Raw genomic sequence first — 22,071 nt, 5'->3', positions numbered from 1 at the left:
GTGATCTAAATGGGAAGGAAATAACAAAAAAGAGGGAATATATGTATACATATAGCTGATTCACTTTGTTCTACGGCAGAAACTAAAACAACATTGTAAAGCGGCTGTACTCCAATACAAATTAATTTAAAGTAACAGGTAAAATGAAAATAATTCTGAAAGCTAGAAAGCCACAATTAAGGAAATAATTGAGGGTTAACAATGAAGAATACAAAGAAGAATATAGACGTGTTTTTCCTAGAACATCTGCTTGTTTATGCCTTGCGGACATACATGTTCTTTGCATTTTTTGTGTGTTGGCTGCCTGATGGTTTTCCTTTTTTCTGAGCTGGCCTCTTAGTTGGGGAAACTCTGCTGTTTTTAACAAAAGTGGTGCATGGGTATCTAGTCATTGCATACATTGAAGTGATTCAGAATTAATAAAACTGAAGTGAACTATGTTCCTGATTGCTTTGGTAATCATAAGGTTATTATTTGTGGTTTATTAATACAAAAGGTCAAAATCCTTGTAGTATATATGTTTGTGCATGGTTTTCCAGAGGACAGAAGATTTGCAGTCTGTTCCAGAATTTGTGAGAGTGATACTGCATCTTTTGCAGTGTGTATACTCTCAGCTTTTCTGCTCTTCTATTCTAGTGTTATTGAATATTATCCATATTTTTAAACTTTGTGTCTGTAATGAATAAGAAAGTTGGAAATACTACTGTAGCGTTGCTTTCAACACTTGTATCTTGTTTTATCTGAGCAGATACAGTGTTTGATGTTGAATGCTGGGTGTGAAACTGATTTTCAAATGTTATATTTTCCGTATAATTAATTTTTGAGCTAGAGTGTGGTTTGATAAGTGGTGACTTGTCCAAAAGCCTAATGTTTTGTAGTTCACCTTTTTAAGCAAAGAGCAGCTGCATTTTGAAACGTTTTATCTCAAGCAGACAAGCTGTTTTAAAAGCTCAACTCTGACACATCTTGACATTTAATGTCTATGTTTGTATCTGTCCTGGGATTAGGCTGCCTTTCTAATTAATTAGTTGCATAGCCTTTTATTAATTCCCTCAAAATTTATAATATTTTAAATTAACAGCATAGATAAGCATACCATGCTTTTTTAGAAAACATGAGATGTTAATTATGCAGCAGAGACATGAATTATATAAACTCTGTTGAATGTTAGAGGATGCTTAGCAACAATGTTTTCCAAATGCAGGGATTTATTATAAACTTATCCTTCTAAGGCTGCCTGTGCCATTTCAGGAGAGTGAATATAAATAGAGCTTGATTTCTTCAAGAAATGGACTCAGTCATTTTGTTTACAGTGGAAGGAAGCATTCGCTTCACATCTCTAAGAATTTATCTTTAGCATCCTTGTTGATTACACATCATTTCAACATATTCATACCAAATGCTTGGGCCTTGATAAGATACCATCACAGAACAGGAAGAGCTAAAACTCTTATTTAAACAATGGTTTTGTCATTATTACACTTACGTAGGTCTAGTAAAAATACTGAATCTAAATTACTATAACATAACTTTTTTTTGAAATGGAAAATTTTATCTGTCTTGTGGTGGAGTTCTGAGATATTTATAGCTGTTAATCCTCCCACCCTTCACTAGCTTGTTTTAATAGGAATTTATGGAGGATCTTCTCCATCCAGTCCAGCTCTTAAGAAAGGTTCTTTTTCTAACATTTTCCACCATTTTTTTGAATTCTGCTAATGTAATTTTCTAGGTTAGAATTAAAATACTGATACTGTAAAAATTCTGTATTTTTAAATAAATTGCAGGGAAATAGTGGGGCTTCAAGGAAAGCCATGGTAAGCTCTAGTTTCAAATACTAACACTACCTCCTATCAGCTGAGTCATTGGGCAAGCCATTAACCTCTTGAACTGTTCTCTCACCTGCTAAATAGGGATAACATTTTTCTAAAGAGTTCTTACAAGCTTTAGAAGTATAGCCTGACAGCAGTGTTCGTGATTTATAGAGGCTCTTGGTAGGTGTCACTTTCTGTTTTTGGAAAAAAAATGTTTTGTGTGTATTTATGCATTTCTCTGGTAGATGTTTATTTGAATTTTGACAGTATTCTTGATTTTATGAAGTATTTGTTACTCTAGTACAAGAAATCTCAGGGAAATATAGCACATTCCATTCTCTTCTAGAGTACTGATTTTTACTGAATCTGGATCAGTTAAAGTCTTGCCCATCAATAGAAATATGCAGACTAGACTTAGATATGGCTTTTGGGGGCGGGGAGGGGTGCCTCCTTGACAGATGTTCTTGCTGAATGTGAGAGCTCTCCTGTCAAACACAATCAGAGTCACAATCTCTTCCCTCCCATCCCCACTTCGTCTCACAAGTGAGTCCACTGTAGGCCTGCGGTAGAGCAAAAAAATAAAATTGATGTATGAATCACGATTGTCACTCTAATTAGCATTTTATAAGGGAGCCTATCTTTACTTATTACTGTAACTGGATAAATAGGCAGTAATTATGCAGTATAATATTTCATATTGCATTGAATTTTCCCCTCTGGTTTATAACTCTGAAATATAGTGATAGTTATATTTGTGATGTTGGAATTTTTCCTACTGCATAAATATTATGGATATTATGTAAGAAGTGGAATTTTTTTTGGTCAGTGATTTGGGTATCTTAGTATTACGTTTGCTGTTCATTTGAAATGACTGGAGTTGAATGGTTTGTTTTAGGAAAACAGGTGGTAGTTTAAATTCTGGTTAAGCTCTAAGTGATATATACCATTTACTTCACTAATGGAAAATTTTCTGAGTTGCCTTGCCAAGGCTATAAAAGTAGAAAACTTGAGGAAAGGTTTTCTTTCTAATTAAAACAATTGCGAAAACAAAATCAGTCTTTCTAAATGGAAGTTATTTCTAAGAGTTATTCTTGACTGCTTTTTTTGTTACTCTTTATCAAACCCAGTTAGCTCTTTTTCAAGATTTATTCAGAGTTTCAACTTTAAAAGATTTTTTTAAACATCATAACTGTTTTGATTACTCTTGTCTGGACTGTAGAGATTTTTCTTCCTGCCCACTCTGTCCTCCACACTCTGTCCTCCACCTTCTATCACTTTTTATTCTTCACATTGTCTTAGCTTCAGGACTTTAAATTGCAGGTTTTGGAGATGAGAGTTTTGGTTGGATACGTGGGTCAGCAAGTTCTTAACAGTTAGATGATGACTGAAGCCATTGAAATGAATGAAATCACTTAGAATGAGCAAAGTTTATTCATTCATTCATTTCTTGAGTCAGGCACTGCACTGGGTGCCGAGGCTACCTCAGCAAGTAAGAGAGAATTGGACTCTCCTCATAGAGCTCACTGGAGAAGGCAATGACACCCCACTTCAGTACTCTTGCCTGGAAAATCCCATGGACGGAGGAGCCTGGTGGGCTGCAGTCCATGGGGTCGTGAAGAGTCAGACACGACTGAGCAACTTCACTTGCACTTTTCACTTTCATGTATTGGAGAAGGGCATGGCAACCCACTCCAGTGTTCTTGCCTGGAGAATCCCAGGGACAGGGGAGCCTGGTGGGCTGCCATCTATGGGGTCGCACAGAGTCGGATGGACACGACTGAAGCAACTTAGCAGCAGCAGCAGCATAGAGCTCAGGGTGCACAGGGAAGTGCAGCAGTGTAACAGGTGAGATTATAATACATTTGTGTTGTATTTGTGAATGATCAGGGGGTTTTAACATGCTAATGAGGAAAGAAGGGATCCTGAGGACAGATCACCACTCAGAGGTTGAATTGTTGGGAAAAGTGGTAGGAGACTGAAGAATGGCAAGAGAGGGGGAAGAGAACCCAAAAAAGTGGTGACTAAAATGAGGGTAGATTCCAGGGAGAAAGTAATTAGAAATAATATATTATTAGTTACCACCAGTTGAGTATTTAGTGTGTCAGCCATTGTTTGAAGTGCCTTAACACTTGTTAATAATTTCTTACAGCCTCCTTTATATGTTTATCTTCATTGTATAGGTGAAGAAACTTAGTGCAGAAATTTAGTTACAGAACTTCACCAAGATCACACAGGAAGTAAATAGTGAAGCCAGCAGCAGTATAGAGACCACAGGGATATCAAGTGCTTAGTACCTGGAAGGTCATGAGGTCCTTAGAAGAGAGTGGGGTCCTGTGGCTCGCTACTAGATTGCAGTAAATTGAGGGGTGATTGAAAGTTGAGGGAAAAGGGACAGTGATTGGGAATTTTTTTTCAGTTTTAATGGTGTGTTATTTAGAGTTTTTGTACCTTCCAAAAAAGAGATAAATATAGCTGGGTTGCCCACCCTTTCTGCCCCCTTTCCTCAAGTCACAGTCAGACCTGGCTCTATCCCTTCATTATTTTCTTAAGTTCCTCTCTTCCATGGGCCTTGCCCTAGTCCACCAAGCCATAGATCTTCAGCCTTTGTCGGCATACAAACTGTGCTCTAATCAATTGTCCTTTTTTAAAAAACTCTACATTTTAATAGGGTTGGTAAGCCAGGTGAGTAAATAATTTGACATCGAGAATTTGAAACTAAAAGCTGTATTTTTAGGAAAGTTTGTTAAAACCTGGGACTGGTGAAGTGAATTAATTCTGATGTTTTATGTAAAACTAGAAGACTTTATCCAGAATCATTTAGTACATTCCCTAATTTCACAGATGAGGACAGACTATGTGACCAGTCAAAGCTCAAGCAGTTAGTGAAGTCTTGGCCCATAATTTGGGTCTTGAGACCAGGGTGCTTTTCATAGTGCCATTATTTTAAGAGCAACTTTTAAAAGTGATAGGGGATTCAGAATAGACTTGGCTTCTGCAATCAGTTTAAGTTATATCAATCATTTGTAATATAAATAACACAAGAACCACAGTACCCTCTTTGAGAGTATTCTGTTTAACTTCTTTTCTATGAATAAGAAGTGAGAAATGGAACTCTCCCAGTGATATATCGAGTGATACTTACCACCTTGTCTATATTTAATACTGAGTTGAGGGAGAATAAATACTCCAGATAAAACGTTTACTGGAGCTCTACTATTTTGAGGAAAGTTTATTTTAAAAAAAGAGACTTAAGATTTTGTTACAGTTGCTCTCAGACTTCATATTCCTGAGTATACTACTCAGAAGTTTTACACATGACTTTTAAAATTCAAATCTGAGATCCAGATGCCTGTGTTTCATGTTGCTTCTTTATATAATTAAGTGTCTGTAGGGTAGACAGTAATTCTAAAAAACATTATTACTCCTGTGATCAATTTAGTTTTCAAGAAGGAACTTAATTGCAGTCTCAAAAAATAACATTATTATTTAGCAAGCATAAATTGTAAAATTGTAGGATGCCATATGCTCGGCACAAGATGTTTGTTGATTGAATATGGAGCATATGGTTTTGAAGAGCATGAATTTAGAGTAATTACTCTTGTCCAGAACTGATTATATCTGGAGAGTGATGTGGGTCTTACAGAGAACATGTCATATTACTGGAAAGAATGTGTTGGCGTTAGGCTTGCTTGGGGCATTTTGCCTTTTTTCCTCTTCCTTGCATCTTGTTTTCCATTTCAAAACTTTTGAGATCATTAGAACATAAAATAATGAAAACAAAATGACACATTTAATTATCTACACCTGTTTTTTGTTTCAAAGTTGTGTTTCTTAAGAACATAGAAGTATTGCTTCTGTTTTTGTTTATATTTTTAAAATCAACTAAACTTAGTAAGGAAAGGAATTGTCATAGATTGCTTGCCCTAAGCTATATTCCTTGATGATGTACATGTGTCCATTTGCTCCCGTAGTTAATGATTTACTTCCAGTTTATAAAAATATATGTATTTTTCAGATTTTAATTACTTAGCATAGATAGCATCATAGAATTTTAAAGATAAAAAAAATAATTTAGAGAAAATATATTTTTTTCTTTCCATGTAATAAATGAGATAACTGATGGCCAGAGGAACAAAGTTTTATATGTAAAGTGACACCTGAGCTGGTGACAGATCTAGGACCATGGAAGACTGGTTGCAATAATATGATAGCTTCAGAAATTTTTAATTTTTCAAACTCTGATATACACTTAACATATAATTCATATAAATTCTGTTTCAACTTTATGTTGTTTTCAAGAACAGCATTTGTATAAAATACAGTACCTTTATATAGAGTATAGAAACATTGAACTTCATATTGAGAAAGAATCTGAAGGCCTATGGCTAGAATTTCCAGTATCCCCTGTTAGGTTTTGCAAATCTGTAATCCATCTTTCAATTTTCCTTTTCTGACAGTCTGCCCTTTATTTTCTCACATATCTGCAAATGAACAGAGTTGGATTTAGGTTTATTTAGAACATGTTTTTTCTTTCTAAGAATGAACTCTATAAGGACAGAGATTTTGTCTTTTATTGTTCTTCAGGGCCATGTAATCTCTAAAGCGTTATGCTCATTCTTGTCCCTAGGCCTTCATATATGCTATCATCTGAATACTCCACTGCCTCTTTGGCCTCAATTCCCATATTATCAGTTTTTCATCAGTTCATTTTTCAGGTCTAACTACTTGAGCTTGTACACAGTTTTAGTCTCTCTTCATTTGTGAAATTAAAGAATTTACTGAATGATTTCTGTGAGAATTACCTAACTCTAAACTGTCACTAATGCTGCTAAGCTGAGTTAGATGTCCCTGACATGTTTTTGTGCTACTTTGTTCTAGGTCATTGTACTTGGCATGGCATATAATAATAACAACTTCTTTTAATCTGTCTTCTTTATTAGACTGTTAGCACTGTGAAAGGTTTATCTGCCTTCTTGCGCTTTTGTATTATTGCGTGAAAGAGCTCAGTACATTGCTGGGTAAGTTAAATATGCCTAGGAGTTTCTCAGTGAATATTTTGAATATATAAGTAGGGTTAATATTGAAAAAGAACACTGTGAAAGAGTAACTTGTAGTCAATGGCTATATCTTCTCAGTGGCTTCATGACATAATATTTTATGATTTGTTTTGCTTTAATATGAATAGTACTGAATTGGCAAGTAATACAGGTCCAGAATAGAGATTCGCTCATTGAGAACTGTTCTTTAAAAATACTTGCAGATTAATTAACATAGGGAATGCTCTTGTCTCGCAAGTCCAGTTCTTTTCTCCCTTTTTTGTAGTGTCTTTATTTATAATTTTTTTCCCTTTAACTTTACTTTTTTTATGTATTCTATTTTTTAATAAACTTCTTCCTGAAATATATATAGAAAAATGAATAAACTGTAAGATCTATGCATTTTCCAAAGTGAATACATTTATGTAATCACATGAGTGTATTTATATAGGTAATTGGATATAAAGCATTATTAGTACCCTAGAACTTATATCAAATTTTCTCCCATTTACTACTCCTCACTTCAATCCAAAAGGCTTCTAACACCATAGATTAGTTCAGCGTGATTTGTGCTATCTTCTTTCACTCATTATGGTTTGAGAGCTTCATCATTTTATTCTGTGTATCATTAGTTCATTTTTATTGCTATATTTTATTGTATAAGTATTGTGAATAATTATGCCATCAATATTCATGCACATAGTTTTTTGGTGCGCAAATGTACAGATTTCTAGTTGCATTATATCTAGGGTGAAATTATTGGGATATGGAATATGTGTACGTTCTTGTTAGTAAATGCTGTCAAAACTTTTCTGTAGTGATTGCATCAATTTACTCTTCCACTAGTAATGTGTGAAAATTCTAGTTTCTTCTCATTCTTGCCAGCATTTGGTAGTTTTTTAAACAGAATTTCATTGTGGTTTTATTTCTTTGATGCTGTGTTGAACACTTTTTTATATATGTATTGTCCATTTAGATATCCTCTGTTGTGACATGCCTACTGCTGTGCTGTGCTTGTTGCTCAGTCATGTCTGACTCTTTGTCACCCCATGGACTGTAGCCCTGCAGGCTCCTCTGTCCATGGGGATTCTCCAGGCTAGAATACTGGAGTAGGTTGCCATGCTCTCTTCTAGGGGATCTTCCCAAGCCAGGGATCAAACCCAGGCCTCACACATTGCAGGCGAATTCTTTACTGACTGAGCCACCAAGGAAACCCAGGAATACTGAAGTGGGTAGCATATCCCTTCTGCAGGGGATCTTCTTGACCCAGGAATCAAGCTGGGGTCTTCGGCATTGCAGGTGGATTCTGTACCAGCTGAGCTACCAGGGAAGCCTGTGATGTGCCTATCAAATATCTATTCAATTTTTCTATGCTGTTGCTTTTAAAGAAATAATTCCTCTGTTTATAGTGTCTTTGAGGAATAGAAGTTTGTAACCATATCCATTTATTTTGGATATTATTATTCATTGTGTTCTTTGCCTCTGTTCTTTTCATTATATTTTATCTCTGTTAAAATTTTCACTATTCCTCCATTCTGTTCCTGAGTTCATTGAGCATCTTTATGATTATTACCTAACTCCCTATTGAGTAGATTGCTTATCTCCCCTTTGTTTAGTCCTGTTTCTGAGGTTTTGTCTTATTCCTTTGTTTGGAACATACTCCTCTGTTTCCTCATTTTGCATATTTTGCTGTTTTTGTTTTGTTTTTCCTGTGTGTCAGTACAGTTGACAATACAGGTCAATTGTATTGAGTGATTTTGGAGAAGTGGCCTTTTGTAGGTGACGTTCTGTGGGGCCCAGCAGCATACTCCCCTATAGTTACTAGAGCTATTAATACATGCTTTAGGGTGTGACCCCTATGTGGGCTGCACAGGTCCCCCTATTTTGGTGAGGCCGACTGCTCCTGGTACACTAGGAGACAGAGCTGTCCCCAGATCAGTTGCCAGCCAGTCCCTCTCTCATGAGTAGCTGCTGGCCTGCTGGTATGTGCAGTTGGGTTCTAAGCTGGCTAGCTATGAAGCTCAGAATATTCTGGGACTGGAGATGGTCTGCTCACAGGCAGGGCAGGATCCTGGTGTGACTGGGCATCCCAGGAGGATAGGGTCTGGTGCTGGCCCACTAGTGGGTGGTAAGTCCCTGGCACTAATATGCTAGAGGAAGGACTCCACAGTAGTGCTGGCAAGCACCACTGTCCTCATGATAAAATGAGCTCCTAAAAAATGACTGCTGCCAGCATCTGTGTTTCCAGCAGAAATTCCATTTGCCTTCCACCTTTCTAGAAGGTTCTCCAAGATTAGCAAGTAGATCTGACTCAGGCTCATTTGAAATTACTGCCTTTGTACTGGACCCATACCTAACCCTTTTAAGAGCAGAGTCTCTGTTTTGTACAACCCTCTGACTCTACTGTAGAGAAGCCCAGCTGGCCAGATGTTCTTGGGGCTTGTCTTCCCTTCTCAGTTAGTGTAGGATCCCCAGGCTGGGGAGCCTGGTGTGGGGCTTGGGCATCTCACACCTTGGGGATAATTTTGTAATTATGATGATTCTTCTGTTTATGGGTCACCCTCCTAGGTGTATGGGTATTAACTATGTTGCATCTCTGTCCCTCCTACTGCCTCATAGTTCCTTCTTTTTATCTTTAGTTGTAGAAATCTTTTCTGTTAGTCCTCAGGTTGTCCTCATAGATAGTTGCTTTGTAAATAGATGTAATTTGGGTATCCTTGTGAGAGGAGAGGAGTCAGAGTCACCCTATTCTGCCGTCCTTGTGACACCCTCCCTAAACTCTAGGCTGCTTTATTCTTTTGCCTTTTCTGTCTCCTCTGGGAATTACTAATTTTCCCTTGCTATCCTTGTAGGTGTGAAGTTTTTCCCCAGCTCTATGTTCTGTAGTTTGTATTTGAATTTGTAGAGGTTTTGTTGTTTTAAAAGTATACATTTATATTATAATATTGTGTGTGCTTTTAAAAACCGTATATTGCTTTGTAATTTGGTGTAGTCACTGGAAAACAGTATAGACATTTCTCAGAAAACTAAAAATAGCTTTATCATATGATCCAGCAATCTTGAACTATATCCAGACAGAGCTATAACTCAACAATACCCATGTACCACTATGTTCATAGCAGCACTGTTCACAATTGCCAAGACATGGAAACAGCCTAAACGTCCTTCAACAGATGAATGGATAAAGAAGATGTGATACATATGTAGAGTGGAATACTACTCAGCCATACAAAAAAATGAAAGAGTGCAATTTTCAGCGACATGGATGCAACCAGAGATTATTATACTAAGTTAAGTCAGAAAGAGAAAGACAGATTCTATATAATATCACTTAACGTGTAGAATCTAAAATGTGACACAGGTGAACCTGTCTATGAAACAGAAACAGAATCATGGACATGGAGAGCAGATTGGTTGTTGCCACAGAGGAGGGAGTTAGGGGAGGAAAGGAGTGAGGGCTTGGGGTTAGCACATGTAGGCTTTTATATATGGAATAGATAAGCAGCAAGGTCCTACTGTAGGGCACAGAGAACTGTGTTCAGTGTCCTATGATAAATCATAGTGGGAAAGAATATTTAATAAAAGAACATATATATGCATAACTGAATCACTTTGCTGTACAGCAGAAATTAACACAATATTATAAAGCAACTGTATTTCAATTAAAAATCCCATAAACTTCCTGTCTTTTCCAAATCCCTTTCACAAATTAAAATTTTGATTTCTTCTGTTGTCAAACTTTTTGCTTCATGCCATAAATTTTGGAACATTATTAGACTACTTCCTTTGTTTCAGTTTTTAGTATATCAGTATCAGTAAGGTGTCTGATCTAAATTAGAAATGTTGACAAGTATTACCAGATAGCCATTTGAAACATGAAGTGTTAAATTCTTTTGGTCTTTTGATCACTTCCATTCATATAAGATTTTTTTTTTTTTTTTTTAGCACTGCTTACATTCGTTAGGTCACACAGCTGCCTTACAACCAGTGCATTATTACTGAAGTTTTACTTATTTAGTTTATTATGCTATTACACTGTTTAACTAAAAGGTTTGTTGGGCAGTGAAACAGCCTAGTTTAAAGTAAACTTATATTTTCATGTCACGAGCTGTGAAGGGTTTGAGATTTTATCCTACTTGCAAGCTAACTAGGATCATAAGTTCTTGCAGAGGACACAGTATTCCTGGGTCAGAGTCAAAGGATAGACAGTTACTTATAGCAGCAGAAATAGCCAGAGCAGCAGAATTTGCACCAGCTCCTAGAGCCTCACTCACTTTTCCCAGAGAGACACAAAGAAGACTGGGTGACATCTGAGTCTGTATAAGGTGGCATTACAGGAGTAGAACCCTAAGCTTAGGGAACCTGAATTTTTTGTAATGGGCAGTAAGTTTATCTGCTCTTTGCTTTGGAGGGAGGCATTCTATCTTCCTCTGTACAAACATCCTTGAAAAGATAGTCTATAAGAGAGGCAGTTAATGCTGGAAAGATAGGTAGAAATTTGAGAGACATAAAGAAGAATTATCTTTCAGGGACTTCCCTTGTGGTCCAGTGGCTAAGACTCTGCACTCCCAATGCAGGAGACCTGAGTTCAGTCCCTGATCAGGGAAATAGATCCCACATGCTAAAGATCCTGCGTGCTGCAGCTAAGACTGATGCAGCCAAATAAATTAATTAAAAAAAAATAAATTACCTTTCAGTGTTTTTGGAAGGCAGAAAACCAAATGGGCATTTATAAGATAGACTTAAATAAGCGATTTATAGACTTTAGATTTCAGAGAATGGCCTAAGAAAATTTCCCTAGAAAATAGTGATCTTTTTACATAATATCTTTGATTTCCTCTTTTGTAGCTTTTTTTCTAGTTATTATCTCAAAGACCTCCATGAATATTAGACTCACAATGATAGTTTCCTTGGGAAAGATTATTATGTATCTGTTTTCTGAGTGGTGTCCTAGCATTCACTGTTTTTCTTTAGTAAAAAGGAAAGATACCCAAACTTTTGTTGGAGGGGATTTATGTTTGCCTTCCTTTCACCATTGCTTCTGTTTCAAAGTTCAAATAAATTAAAGCAAGTAAAATGACTATTATGGTATCATTTTAATTTGGCAAAATTCACTGAGGCATAGCGTTTTAGACAGAAGACATTAAAAATGATAGAGCTAGCTAGTGTCCCAGGGCAAGTTCAGTTATTCAGATTGGATTTCCAAGAGGTCTCTGAGACTTAAATTCTTCAGAGTGGAACTTGATTTGTACTAGAACATAAATATAGCACTTCATTACAAAAGACCCTAAAGCAGAGAGCACAGGGGGACTTTGCTGCCCTCTAGACTAGAGATTCTTATCACAGATCAAAAGGCTTTAAATCTGGCAACTTAGATTTGGGGGGATGAGTTGGGGCTTTCAGTTCTGTCAGTGTTTTAACTGCAAGCAAATAGCAAAAACAACGTAATATCTTTAACTTTTTAGGTCAGGGTGATCTTTTAAAAATTATTTTGTGTCTCTCTAACTCTGACTTAGTTGATCATTTTTTTAGCTTTGTGGCATTTTACTGTCTCTCTATCTCTGCCTATTCTCTCTCTCGTCTTATACCATCATTTCTTTCTGTGCTGCTCAAATGATCAATTTTCCTAAGATTGAAACTTCAGCCACCATTCTTTCATCCTGATCCCTCTCTAGCTTCCCTTTTATAGGTCTCTTCTCCTCCTATAATTTTTCATATATATACATATAACTCTCAAGTTTGATTCTCCCTTGAATTCCAAAACCACATTTCCAACTGCCAGCTGAACATTTCCTTCAAGATGTTCTGCCGATACCTTACAAGACCTGTAACTCTGATTTGTATGTACTAGCAAAAGGGGCAGGGCAAAAAGTATATTACTGTTTTAATATTTTACTCTTTTCAAAGAAATTCTCCAAACAAATTATTTTGACACACTTTATGTTCTTTTTTATGGGTGGTGTTTTGTAAATTTTATTTCACGTATGTAAAACATCTATCAAGATCAGTTTGTCATATTTTCACTGCCAAAACTAAGCAGTTAGATTTTTGCCTTCATCCCTGCACGTTATTCCACCTCCCTCTCCACCCTTCCACCGCTATATGCAAGCACACAAAATTTAAATATTATAATATGTATGAGGTTTGGATTTTGTTGTTGTTGTTTCTGTTGGTAGTGGTTCAGTATGTATTTATGAGGTAGAAGATAAAGCTCGTGTTACTTTCCTCTTTGCAGGTCTTCATGCCTTGCGGAGAGTCTTGAGGAGACAGCCTAACCTCCCTGACAGCAAGATGGCTGGATTGGTGAAGATTACTCTGAAAGATTTCTTGCAGGGGATGAATGACATCAGACCCAGTGCCATGAGGGAGGTAGCAGTCGATGTCCCAAATGTAAGTCATTTGACTCTCATGCTAGCCACACTGTTTGAATTAAACTGTGAAAGAAACTAAGACCCCAGGGGAACTACCTTCCTAAGCTAACCTTTAAAAAATTTTTTTAATCAAAATTTTTATGGAGATAATTGTAGATTCATTACAGTTCTAAAAAATACTTCAGTGAACTCCTGTGTAGCCTTTACCCAGTTTGCCTCAGTGGTAGCATCTTGCAAACTATAGTACAGTATCCTAAGCAGGATATTAACAGAATCATCGATCTTTTTCAGATTTGCTCAGTGTTTCTTCTACTCATTTATGTATATGTGTGTGTTTAGTTCTGTGCAGATTTATTACATGTGAAGGTTTGTGTGTTTATCTCCAGAATCGAGATACTGGGGAGTTCTGCCACCACAAGGATCCCTTGCTTTGCCTTTCATAATCATACCCACCTTGTTCCTGCATCCATTTCTAAAATTCTGTCATTTCACAAATCTTATATAAATGGAATTATACAGTGTGCAGCTGCTTGGGATCAGTTTTTTTCACTTAGTATAATTCCCTGTAGATTCATTCAAGTTGTTATATATCAATAGTTTGTTCCTTTTTTGTGCTGAGTATTGTTCCATGATAGATGTGTACAGTACTTTGTTTAACCATTCACCAGTTGAAGTATATCTGGGTTGTTTCCAGTTTGGGGCTAGATGAATAAAGCTGCTGTGAACATTTTTCTGCAGGTATTGTATAAATATAAGTTTTCATTTTTCTGGAACAAATCCCCAACAGTACAGTTACTGGGTTGTATACTAATTCCATGTTTACTTTTATAAGAAAATGTCAACTAGGCTAATTTTAGAACAACAAAAATGTCTTCTAATTATGATACTTTCTACTAATGATGCTTGATATTTCCTTGGATTTCTTTACATATGCTTCAGCATTGACCATTTCTGCAAACTTTCAGTCACATCACCATAAGGGCAATAGAAGTTACCTCTTATTGCATGAACCACCTGTTATGTTATTCATGACACATGTGGGCCTGATATTTGAGGGGGAAATGGCCTTATAGTTTTCTTTGAATGTACTAATATTTTAAGAAAATACTGAAACAAGCATTGGCAGTGTCTTCTGTACTATAATATGTTAATGTGTATTTAGTTTGAAGTATCAAAAGCAGGCTATGATTTAAACTTATTTCACCATGGACCATGTGGAGCAGAGACTTTCTGCATTTTACAATGTAGATTGCAAAAAATGACCGCACTTCCCATCACTGTGTTTGCCCATTTATATTGTACCCTGAAGTTTCTGCTGTGAAGACTAGGGAGTCAAGTTTTCTGTCCTTGTATCTGCACTTGGTAGTGTAATTTGCTTTGGCCAGTAGACTATTAGCAGCCATAATACAAGCAGGCTTGGAAGTGCATAGGGCTTGTCTTCACTTGCTGATCTTTGACCTTGCATTAACTTTCTTAAATCTGTAGTAATTTCCTGGAGGATGAGAGACTCTGTGGAGAAAAGATGAAATATCCTCATTCCAGCCGAGATCCCCTCATTTTAGTCATCCCCAGTTATCAGACATGTGATGCCATTGCTAGACTATTGTACCCCGATGGAAGTTTGCCCCAACCAGAAGAAACCACTCAGTTAACACTCAGAATTGTCAAAAATAATTAATGTTTTGAGCCACTAAATTTTATGGTAGTTAGCAAAGGCTAAGAGAAGCAGGAACTTGTTAGATTTTTATAGAACACACATGTTTTATATTCAGGCTGGGAAACATTCCTTGGAGATAAGAACATTCCCACAGACTAGCTGCTATCAGGTTGATGCGAAAGTAATTGCGGTTTTTGTATTGGTGAACTTTGCTGTTTGATGTTGGAATACATTCTTTAAATGTGGTTATGTTATACATCATTTTAATGCACATTTCTTGCTTTATTTTTTTTGCTAATGAGTTACTACTTGCTGTTTATTCATATTTATTTTAGACTATGGAAATGATGTTAGACAGAAAGCAAATTCCCGCAATTCTCTTATTCGAGCTCAATATGGGTCGTAAAATAGCAGAAGCAACTCGAACCATCAGCAGCGCATTTGGCCCAGGAATTGGTAATGAACGTACAGTGCAGCAGTGGTTCAAGAAAATTTGCAAAGGAGACAAGAGCCTTGAAAATGAGGAGCATAGTGGTCAGCCATCAGGAATGACAATGACCAAGTGAGAACCACCATTAAAGCTGATCCTCTTACAGCTATGTAGGAAGTTGCCAAAGAACTCAACATTGTCCATTCTACAGTTGTTTGGCATTTCAAGCAAATTGGAAAGGTGAAAAAGTTCGATAAGTGGTTGCCTCATGATTTGACTGAAAGTCAAAGAGATTGTTGTTTTGAAGTGTCGTCTACTTTTATTCTATGCAGCAACAACAATGAACCATTTCTCAATTGGATTGTGACGTGCAATGAAAAGTAGATTTTATATGACAGCCAGCAATGACCAGCTCAGTGGTTGGACCAAGAAGAAGCTCCAAAGCCAAACTTGCACAGTCATGGTCACTGTTTGGTGGTCTGCTGCCCGTTTGATTGACTACAGCTTTCTGAACCCTAGTGAAACCATTACACTTGAGAAGTATTCTCACCAAATGGATGATATACGCCAAAAGCTGCAACGCCTGTAGCCAGCATTGGTCAACAGAAAGGGTGCAGTTCTTCTCCACTACAACACCTGACTGCATGTCAGAGAACCAATGCTTCAAAAGTTGAATGAATTGTCCTACAAAGTTTTGCCTACTCCACCATATATTCACCTGCTCTCTCGCCAACTGACTTCAAGCATCTCTGCAACTTTTTGCAGGGGAAATGTTTTCCAGGAGTTCACTGAATCTCAAAGCATGGAGTTTTACACTACAGAAATAAACAAACAATATATTTCTCATTGGCAAAAATGTGTTGATGGTAATGGTTCCTATTTTGATTAATGGAGATGTGTTTGAGCCTAGTTATAAATGATTTTAATATTCATGGTCTGAAACCGCAATTACGTTTGCATCAACTAATAGTTTAGGCTGCCTAATGTGATTGTGAATTCTTTTTGAAACATTTTCAGATTTATTACTGAAAGCTCAACTTCGGGGTTTTTTTCAGAAGCTCCATAGAACATACTAATTGAGTATGAATAATTTGAGTTATAGAATAAGAATAATTGATGTTGAGTTAGTAGAGGCATTTCATTTCTTTGGAACTTAGGGTCTAAAGTTTGGGGACATTGATTGATATGAAGGCTTTTGTTTGCAGTATTTATATTTTATTGGTTACCATTGCATAATATGTCAGGTAGATGCCTAATCATCAAATGCCACATGTGAAAATTTCAGGAGATAGGGTTATAACCAACTATACCATCCCAAGACATTTTAGTGATTAAAAAAGTTTAGAAACTAAAGAAACATGTAGTAGGCTTTTAAATTTAGTTACTGCCAGTGGAGAATGTTTAAACAGTGGCTGTCCACTCTTAGAATTGCTGAACTGATTTATTCATCACAGGAACCAGTACTACAACTGCATTTTTAATTGCTCTAATGTAAGATTTTTTCCCTTTATTCTCTTTTGATACAGTATTTACAGTCCATGGACTTGGCCATTTTCCATTTGGCATGTTATTATTTGGCCTCGGGCAGTGGTGGACTCGTGTTACTCCTGGGCTCCAGGGTGATTAGCCTTGGTCAGAGTACTTTGTTACATTGCTTTTCATGCTCACTTGAGATTGTGAAGTTTTCCTGAGAAGTCAACATTTCTATAACTGGATTCCTAAACTTCACTCTTCTGATTTCTATTACACCAACAAAAATATCGACAAGTTATTTCTGCAGAACCTGTTTTAAGTAGCTCATTAACTGCAAACTTTTTTTAAATAGTAAATTGAGCATTCAGCATCTTTTGAGAAAAGATTTTAGTGTGTGAAATTAAACCTTCTAAATCACATTTGCTAAAGTTTGAAAGAAATGTCTTAAGGTGGGAATGTTGCCAGTTATAATGCATTATTAATTTCAGGAGAGCACAAGTGTTAGCCACTTACTTTAATGTTTCCTTTTTTTGGATATTCTGAGTTGGTGACTATAGCAATTGATGTATTAAAAGTCAAATGTATTTTACATTTAATTGATGATAAATGTCAAGTATACTTCTTTACTGTAGGGATTCTTAGAATCTTTGAATATTGCTAATATCCATTGTGAGATTTCAGTTTTTCACACAGAGATAACTGTTAATATTGTATTATAGTTCCAATAGATTTTTTAGAAATTTATAGGTACTTTTCTGTGCATAGATTCTTTACCATCTGAGCCACCAGGGAAGAAGCCCTCTAACATAGTTAATATAAAATATAATATTTATATTCTGCTTTTTTCACCTAAAGTTATATGATAAACATTTTACTCTAAAGTTCTCTACAAACATCTTTTTTGTTGACAGCTTAATAAACTATTATGTTGATAAACTGTAATTGTTTTATTTTTCTTTCATTCTCAAATGTTAAGGGTTTTTTCTGTTTTTTTTTTTTTCCCTCTTATAAGCATATTTGTCCATTTTTGATTCCCAGAAGTGGAATTACCAGACTTAAATATGTGATTTTTAAAGTGTGTGATGAATATCATTAAGTTCTTTTTTCCCCAGAATGTTCTGATTTTTAATTATGTACTACATATGTAAAATTATGAAGCGCTTAAGGAAAATCTCATTTTCACTTTAGTTCTTTTCTTTTTTTACTTTCCACTAGTCTGTTTTTTGACTGAAAAGTTCTTTTGCAAGGAATAATACTGGTTAAGTTTTAGATGAATAGAGATTTTAAAAGAGAGTGAAAAATGTCTGTTAGTTGTATATCTTCTCCTTCCTATAAAACCGTTAAAGTTTTAGATACAGGGTATACGTGGATGGTTTTTTAATGGATTTTAAGTTCCATAAAAGCAGAGGGTCTTACTTTTTACTTTTATCCTTAGTATTAATATTTAGCATCGGACTAGCACATAATAGATGTCCAATCAGTATTTGTTGAATAAATGAGTGAATAATTATAATTTTCATGAAAAAAATATTACATGGTCAATTTCAGATATTTGAAGAATGTTTGCAAAAGAGTATCTAATCCTTCTTCTGTACCAAGGTATAATATAGGCCATGAGAATGCCTCATGTAGCATTCTTCATATTTTTCGTGTTTTATAAAGCAGCTGATTTCTTTAGTGAATTATAGCCATATTGTTAGTGAGTGTAACACTTTTGGAATACAGATGCCTATAATAGTGCTAAGCCTGTCCACTCTGGAAGGATATATAGTAATCCTTTATATTTAATGCAGAGCATGTTGCTTTCTTGATCTATCACTAAAAATTCTTAACTTTATTAAGGTAAACAAAATAGTGCTTTTAAAGAGTATTTATATTAATACATTATTGTTTTAGTAAGTCATTGCATATACATCATAGCAGTCATCACTGATAAGTGATATTCTTAATGAAATATATGCAGGTTAGTTCTATCGTTTATGTAATTCATATGTGTATCTTAACACCCTCCCCTTCCCCCTGTTTTATCTTATGTAGTTTAGGTTATCCCTTATTTATAAATAATCTATCTGTATGCTTCTGATATTACCTTTGGATTGCAGCTTTCAGAATTTGGGCCTTTGGTTTAGAATAAGCCAAAAGCCAGTTAAAAATAGGACTCTACTCTCGTGTGAACCCACTTTTGTAAAGTGAACTGCAACAGAGCATCGATACTAACTGTATAGCCCCAAACCCATTTGCAGTCTTTAATCCAGGTTAAATATAGAGATAGTTGGTGGTCAACTTGAGTGTCTGCCAAATGTCATTAAATAAACATTCCTCAGTTACGGGCTTCCCTGATAGCTCAGTTGGTAAAGAATCTGGCTGCAATGCAGGAGACCCTGGTTCAATTCCTGGGTTGGGAAGATCCTCCTGGAGAAAGGATAGGCTACCCACTCTGGTATTCTTGGGCTTCCCTGGTGGCTCAGCTGGTAAAGAACCCACCTGCAACTTGGGAGACCTAGGTTGGGAAGATCCCCTGGAGAAGGGAAAGGCTACCCACTCTAGTTTTCTGGCCTGGAGAATTCCATAGACTATTTAGTCCATGGAGTCACAAAGAGTCGGACACAACTGAGCGACTTTCACAGTTATCCGTGTTTTAAAAACTAGCAGACTTCTTTATTATATGAATAATCAAAAGGTTGTTTACTAATTACATATTCAAATGTTGCTGCTGTATTTTTCATTTGGTGCTTTTTTCAAGATGAGACTAGAACATCAGAATGTGAATTGATTTCCTAGGATGAGCTCATGAGCATTATTCTTCTGTTGCAGAGATTGAATTAAATAGTTTAATTGACCATATTTACATTTCATTCTTCTTGTATCCTCAGGATAATTAGAAGGAATTTGATTTTCTGTTTTTTAAAACAGTACTTTATTCTGTATTTTTTATTTCTTACAAACACAAAGGATTGAGGGTTTCTATGATGCTTTGCACATTGCTTTATTTTGGAATAGATAGTACAACCTGTGGACACTGTATTAACTCCATATTGGTTCTTGGCAGGGCTTTGGAATTTGGTTTCTTTTGATTTTGCTTCTTGTTGTCTAGACAGAAGACGGTCTTCTATCACTTCCAAGATCCTAGTCTTCCCTGCCAACTTCTCTTGTGCATTTTTATAGTTTTAAGTAATAACAATTGAATGGGAAAACACATTTAAGAGAGTCGATTACTTTTAACTAGAAATACTCTGTGCCAAAATCACAATTATAGCTTTAACATTATTAGCTATTGTAGAAGTTCAGCTCTTTCATTCCACTTTTCTTTTTCTACTGTACTTTTCTCAGGGTTCTATAGGGGAAGAAATGAGTGGAAGGATCAATAATTTCCATTCTCAGCTCTGATCCCAGTTAACATTGATGAAGTTGAACATTTTTCTGTTCAGTTTGTAGAGAACTCTTAATTTGCAATTTCTGATAGGTGTCTTATAAATAATGTTGAGGTTGTCCTAGAAGGATATGCCACACTTGTATATATAGTTGATCAGTACTCAGTATAATAAGCACAGCTCATTTTGTTGTGTTTCACTTTATTGCAATTCACGGATACTGTATTTTTTCAAATTGAAGGTTTGTGGCATGACCAGCAAGTCTACTGGAGCCATTTTTCTAACAGCATTTTGTCTTACTTTATGTCAGTATTACATTTTGGTACTTATTGCTGCATTTCAGACTTTTTCATCATTATTTTTAGGGTGAGCTTTGATCAATGACATTTGATGCTACTATTGTATCAAATAATTATTTTAGGGTTCACAAAATGCCCCCATATAAGATGATGAACTTAGCTGATGATGAACTTAATTGTTGTGTGTGTTCTGACTACTTTAATGGACTAGCCGTTCCCCTGTCTTGCTTCCCCTCCTTTGGCTTCTTTATTCTGAGACACAACAGTATTAAATTTATGTCAATGAATAACCTACAGTGGCCTCTGAGTGTTCAAGTGAAAGGAAGAGTCACATCTCTCACTTTCAGTCAAAAGCTAGAAATGATTAAGTTTAGTGAGGAAGGCATGTCAAAACCCAAGATAAGCCCCTAAAAAAGCTAGGGCCTATTTGCTGTATGATGCAGGGAGCTCAACCCAGTGCTCTGTGACAACCTACGGGGTGGGATGGCATGGGAGGTGGGAAGGAGGTTCATGAGGTAGGGGACATGTATACCTATGGCTGATTTGTGTACATGTATGGCAGAAACCAACAGAACACTGTAAAGCAATTATCCTCCAATTAAAAATAATTTTGTTTTTAAAGCTAAAGCTCTTGTGCTAGACAGTTAGCCAAGTTGTGAATGCAAAGGAAAAGTTCTTGAGGTGGGGGTTAAGTGCTACTCCAGGGAACACGTGAATGATACAGAAAGTTTGCGTGATCTGGATAGACAAATCAGCTACAGGATTCCCTTAAGCCAAAGCTTAATCCAGAGCAAGGCCCTAATTCTCTTCAGTTCTGTTAAGGGTGGGATAGGTGAGGATGCTGCAGAAGAAAAGTTTGAAGCTAGCAGTTGATTCATGATGTTTAAGGGAAGAAACCATCTCAATAACATAAAAGTATAAGATGAAACAGCAAATGCTGATGTAGACGATGCAACAAGTTATCCAAAAGATCTCGCTAAGAAAATTTAATGAAGGTGGCTACCTAAACAATGAAACAGGTTTTTCTTTGTAGACAAAACAGCCTTATATTGGAAGAAGATGTCATCTAAGACTCTAATAGCTGGAGAGGAAATCTCAGTGCCTGGTTTTAAAGGACAGGCTGACTCTCTTGTTATTGGCTAATGCAGCTAGTGACTTTAAGTTGAAGCCAGTGCTCATTTACTATTCTAAAAATCCTAGGACCTTTAACAATGATGCTAAATCTACTCTGCCTGTGCTCTATAAATGAACAACAAAGCCCGGATGACAATACATCTGTTTGCAACATGGATTTCTGAATATTTCAAGCCCACTATTGAGAACTAAAACTCAGGAAAAAAAAAAAATTCCTTTCAAAATGTTACTGCTCATTGACAATGCACCTGTTCATCCAAGAGGTGTGATGGAGATAAACAACAAGATCTATGTTGTTTCCATGCCTGCTAACAGCATCCATTCTGCAACCCATGATTCAAGGTGTTATTTTGACTTTCAAGTGTTATTATTTAAGAAATTCATTTTGTAAGGGTATAGTTTTTATAGATAGTGATCCCTTTGATGAATCTGGGCAAAGTTAATTGAAAATCGTGTAAAAAGGATTCACCATTCTAGATGTGGGTATGC

At 36.1% G+C, this 22,071-nt stretch overlaps 1 protein-coding gene across 7 annotated transcripts in view; it reads left to right on the top strand.

Annotated features, from left to right (window-relative positions):
* Positions 1-22,071, top strand: part of SPATA5 (spermatogenesis associated 5) — a 331,976-nt gene that overhangs the window by 25,206 nt on the left and 284,699 nt on the right. For all 7 annotated transcript variants that reach the window (XM_002694399.6, XM_024977592.2, XM_024977591.2 and 4 more), the window contains exon 10: positions 13,083-13,237. In XM_002694399.6, the coding sequence (XP_002694445.5) occupies positions 13,083-13,237 (155 nt within the window). The remainder of the gene's footprint in view (positions 1-13,082; positions 13,238-22,071) is intronic.

Source organism: Bos taurus, chromosome 17 (assembly GCF_002263795.3).
Source record: "Bos taurus isolate L1 Dominette 01449 registration number 42190680 breed Hereford chromosome 17, ARS-UCD2.0, whole genome shotgun sequence".
NCBI classification, from domain to species: domain Eukaryota; kingdom Metazoa; phylum Chordata; class Mammalia; order Artiodactyla; family Bovidae; genus Bos; species Bos taurus.
The sequence above is the reverse complement of the archived record's forward strand: the minus strand, read 5'-3'. Positions and strand labels throughout refer to the sequence as shown.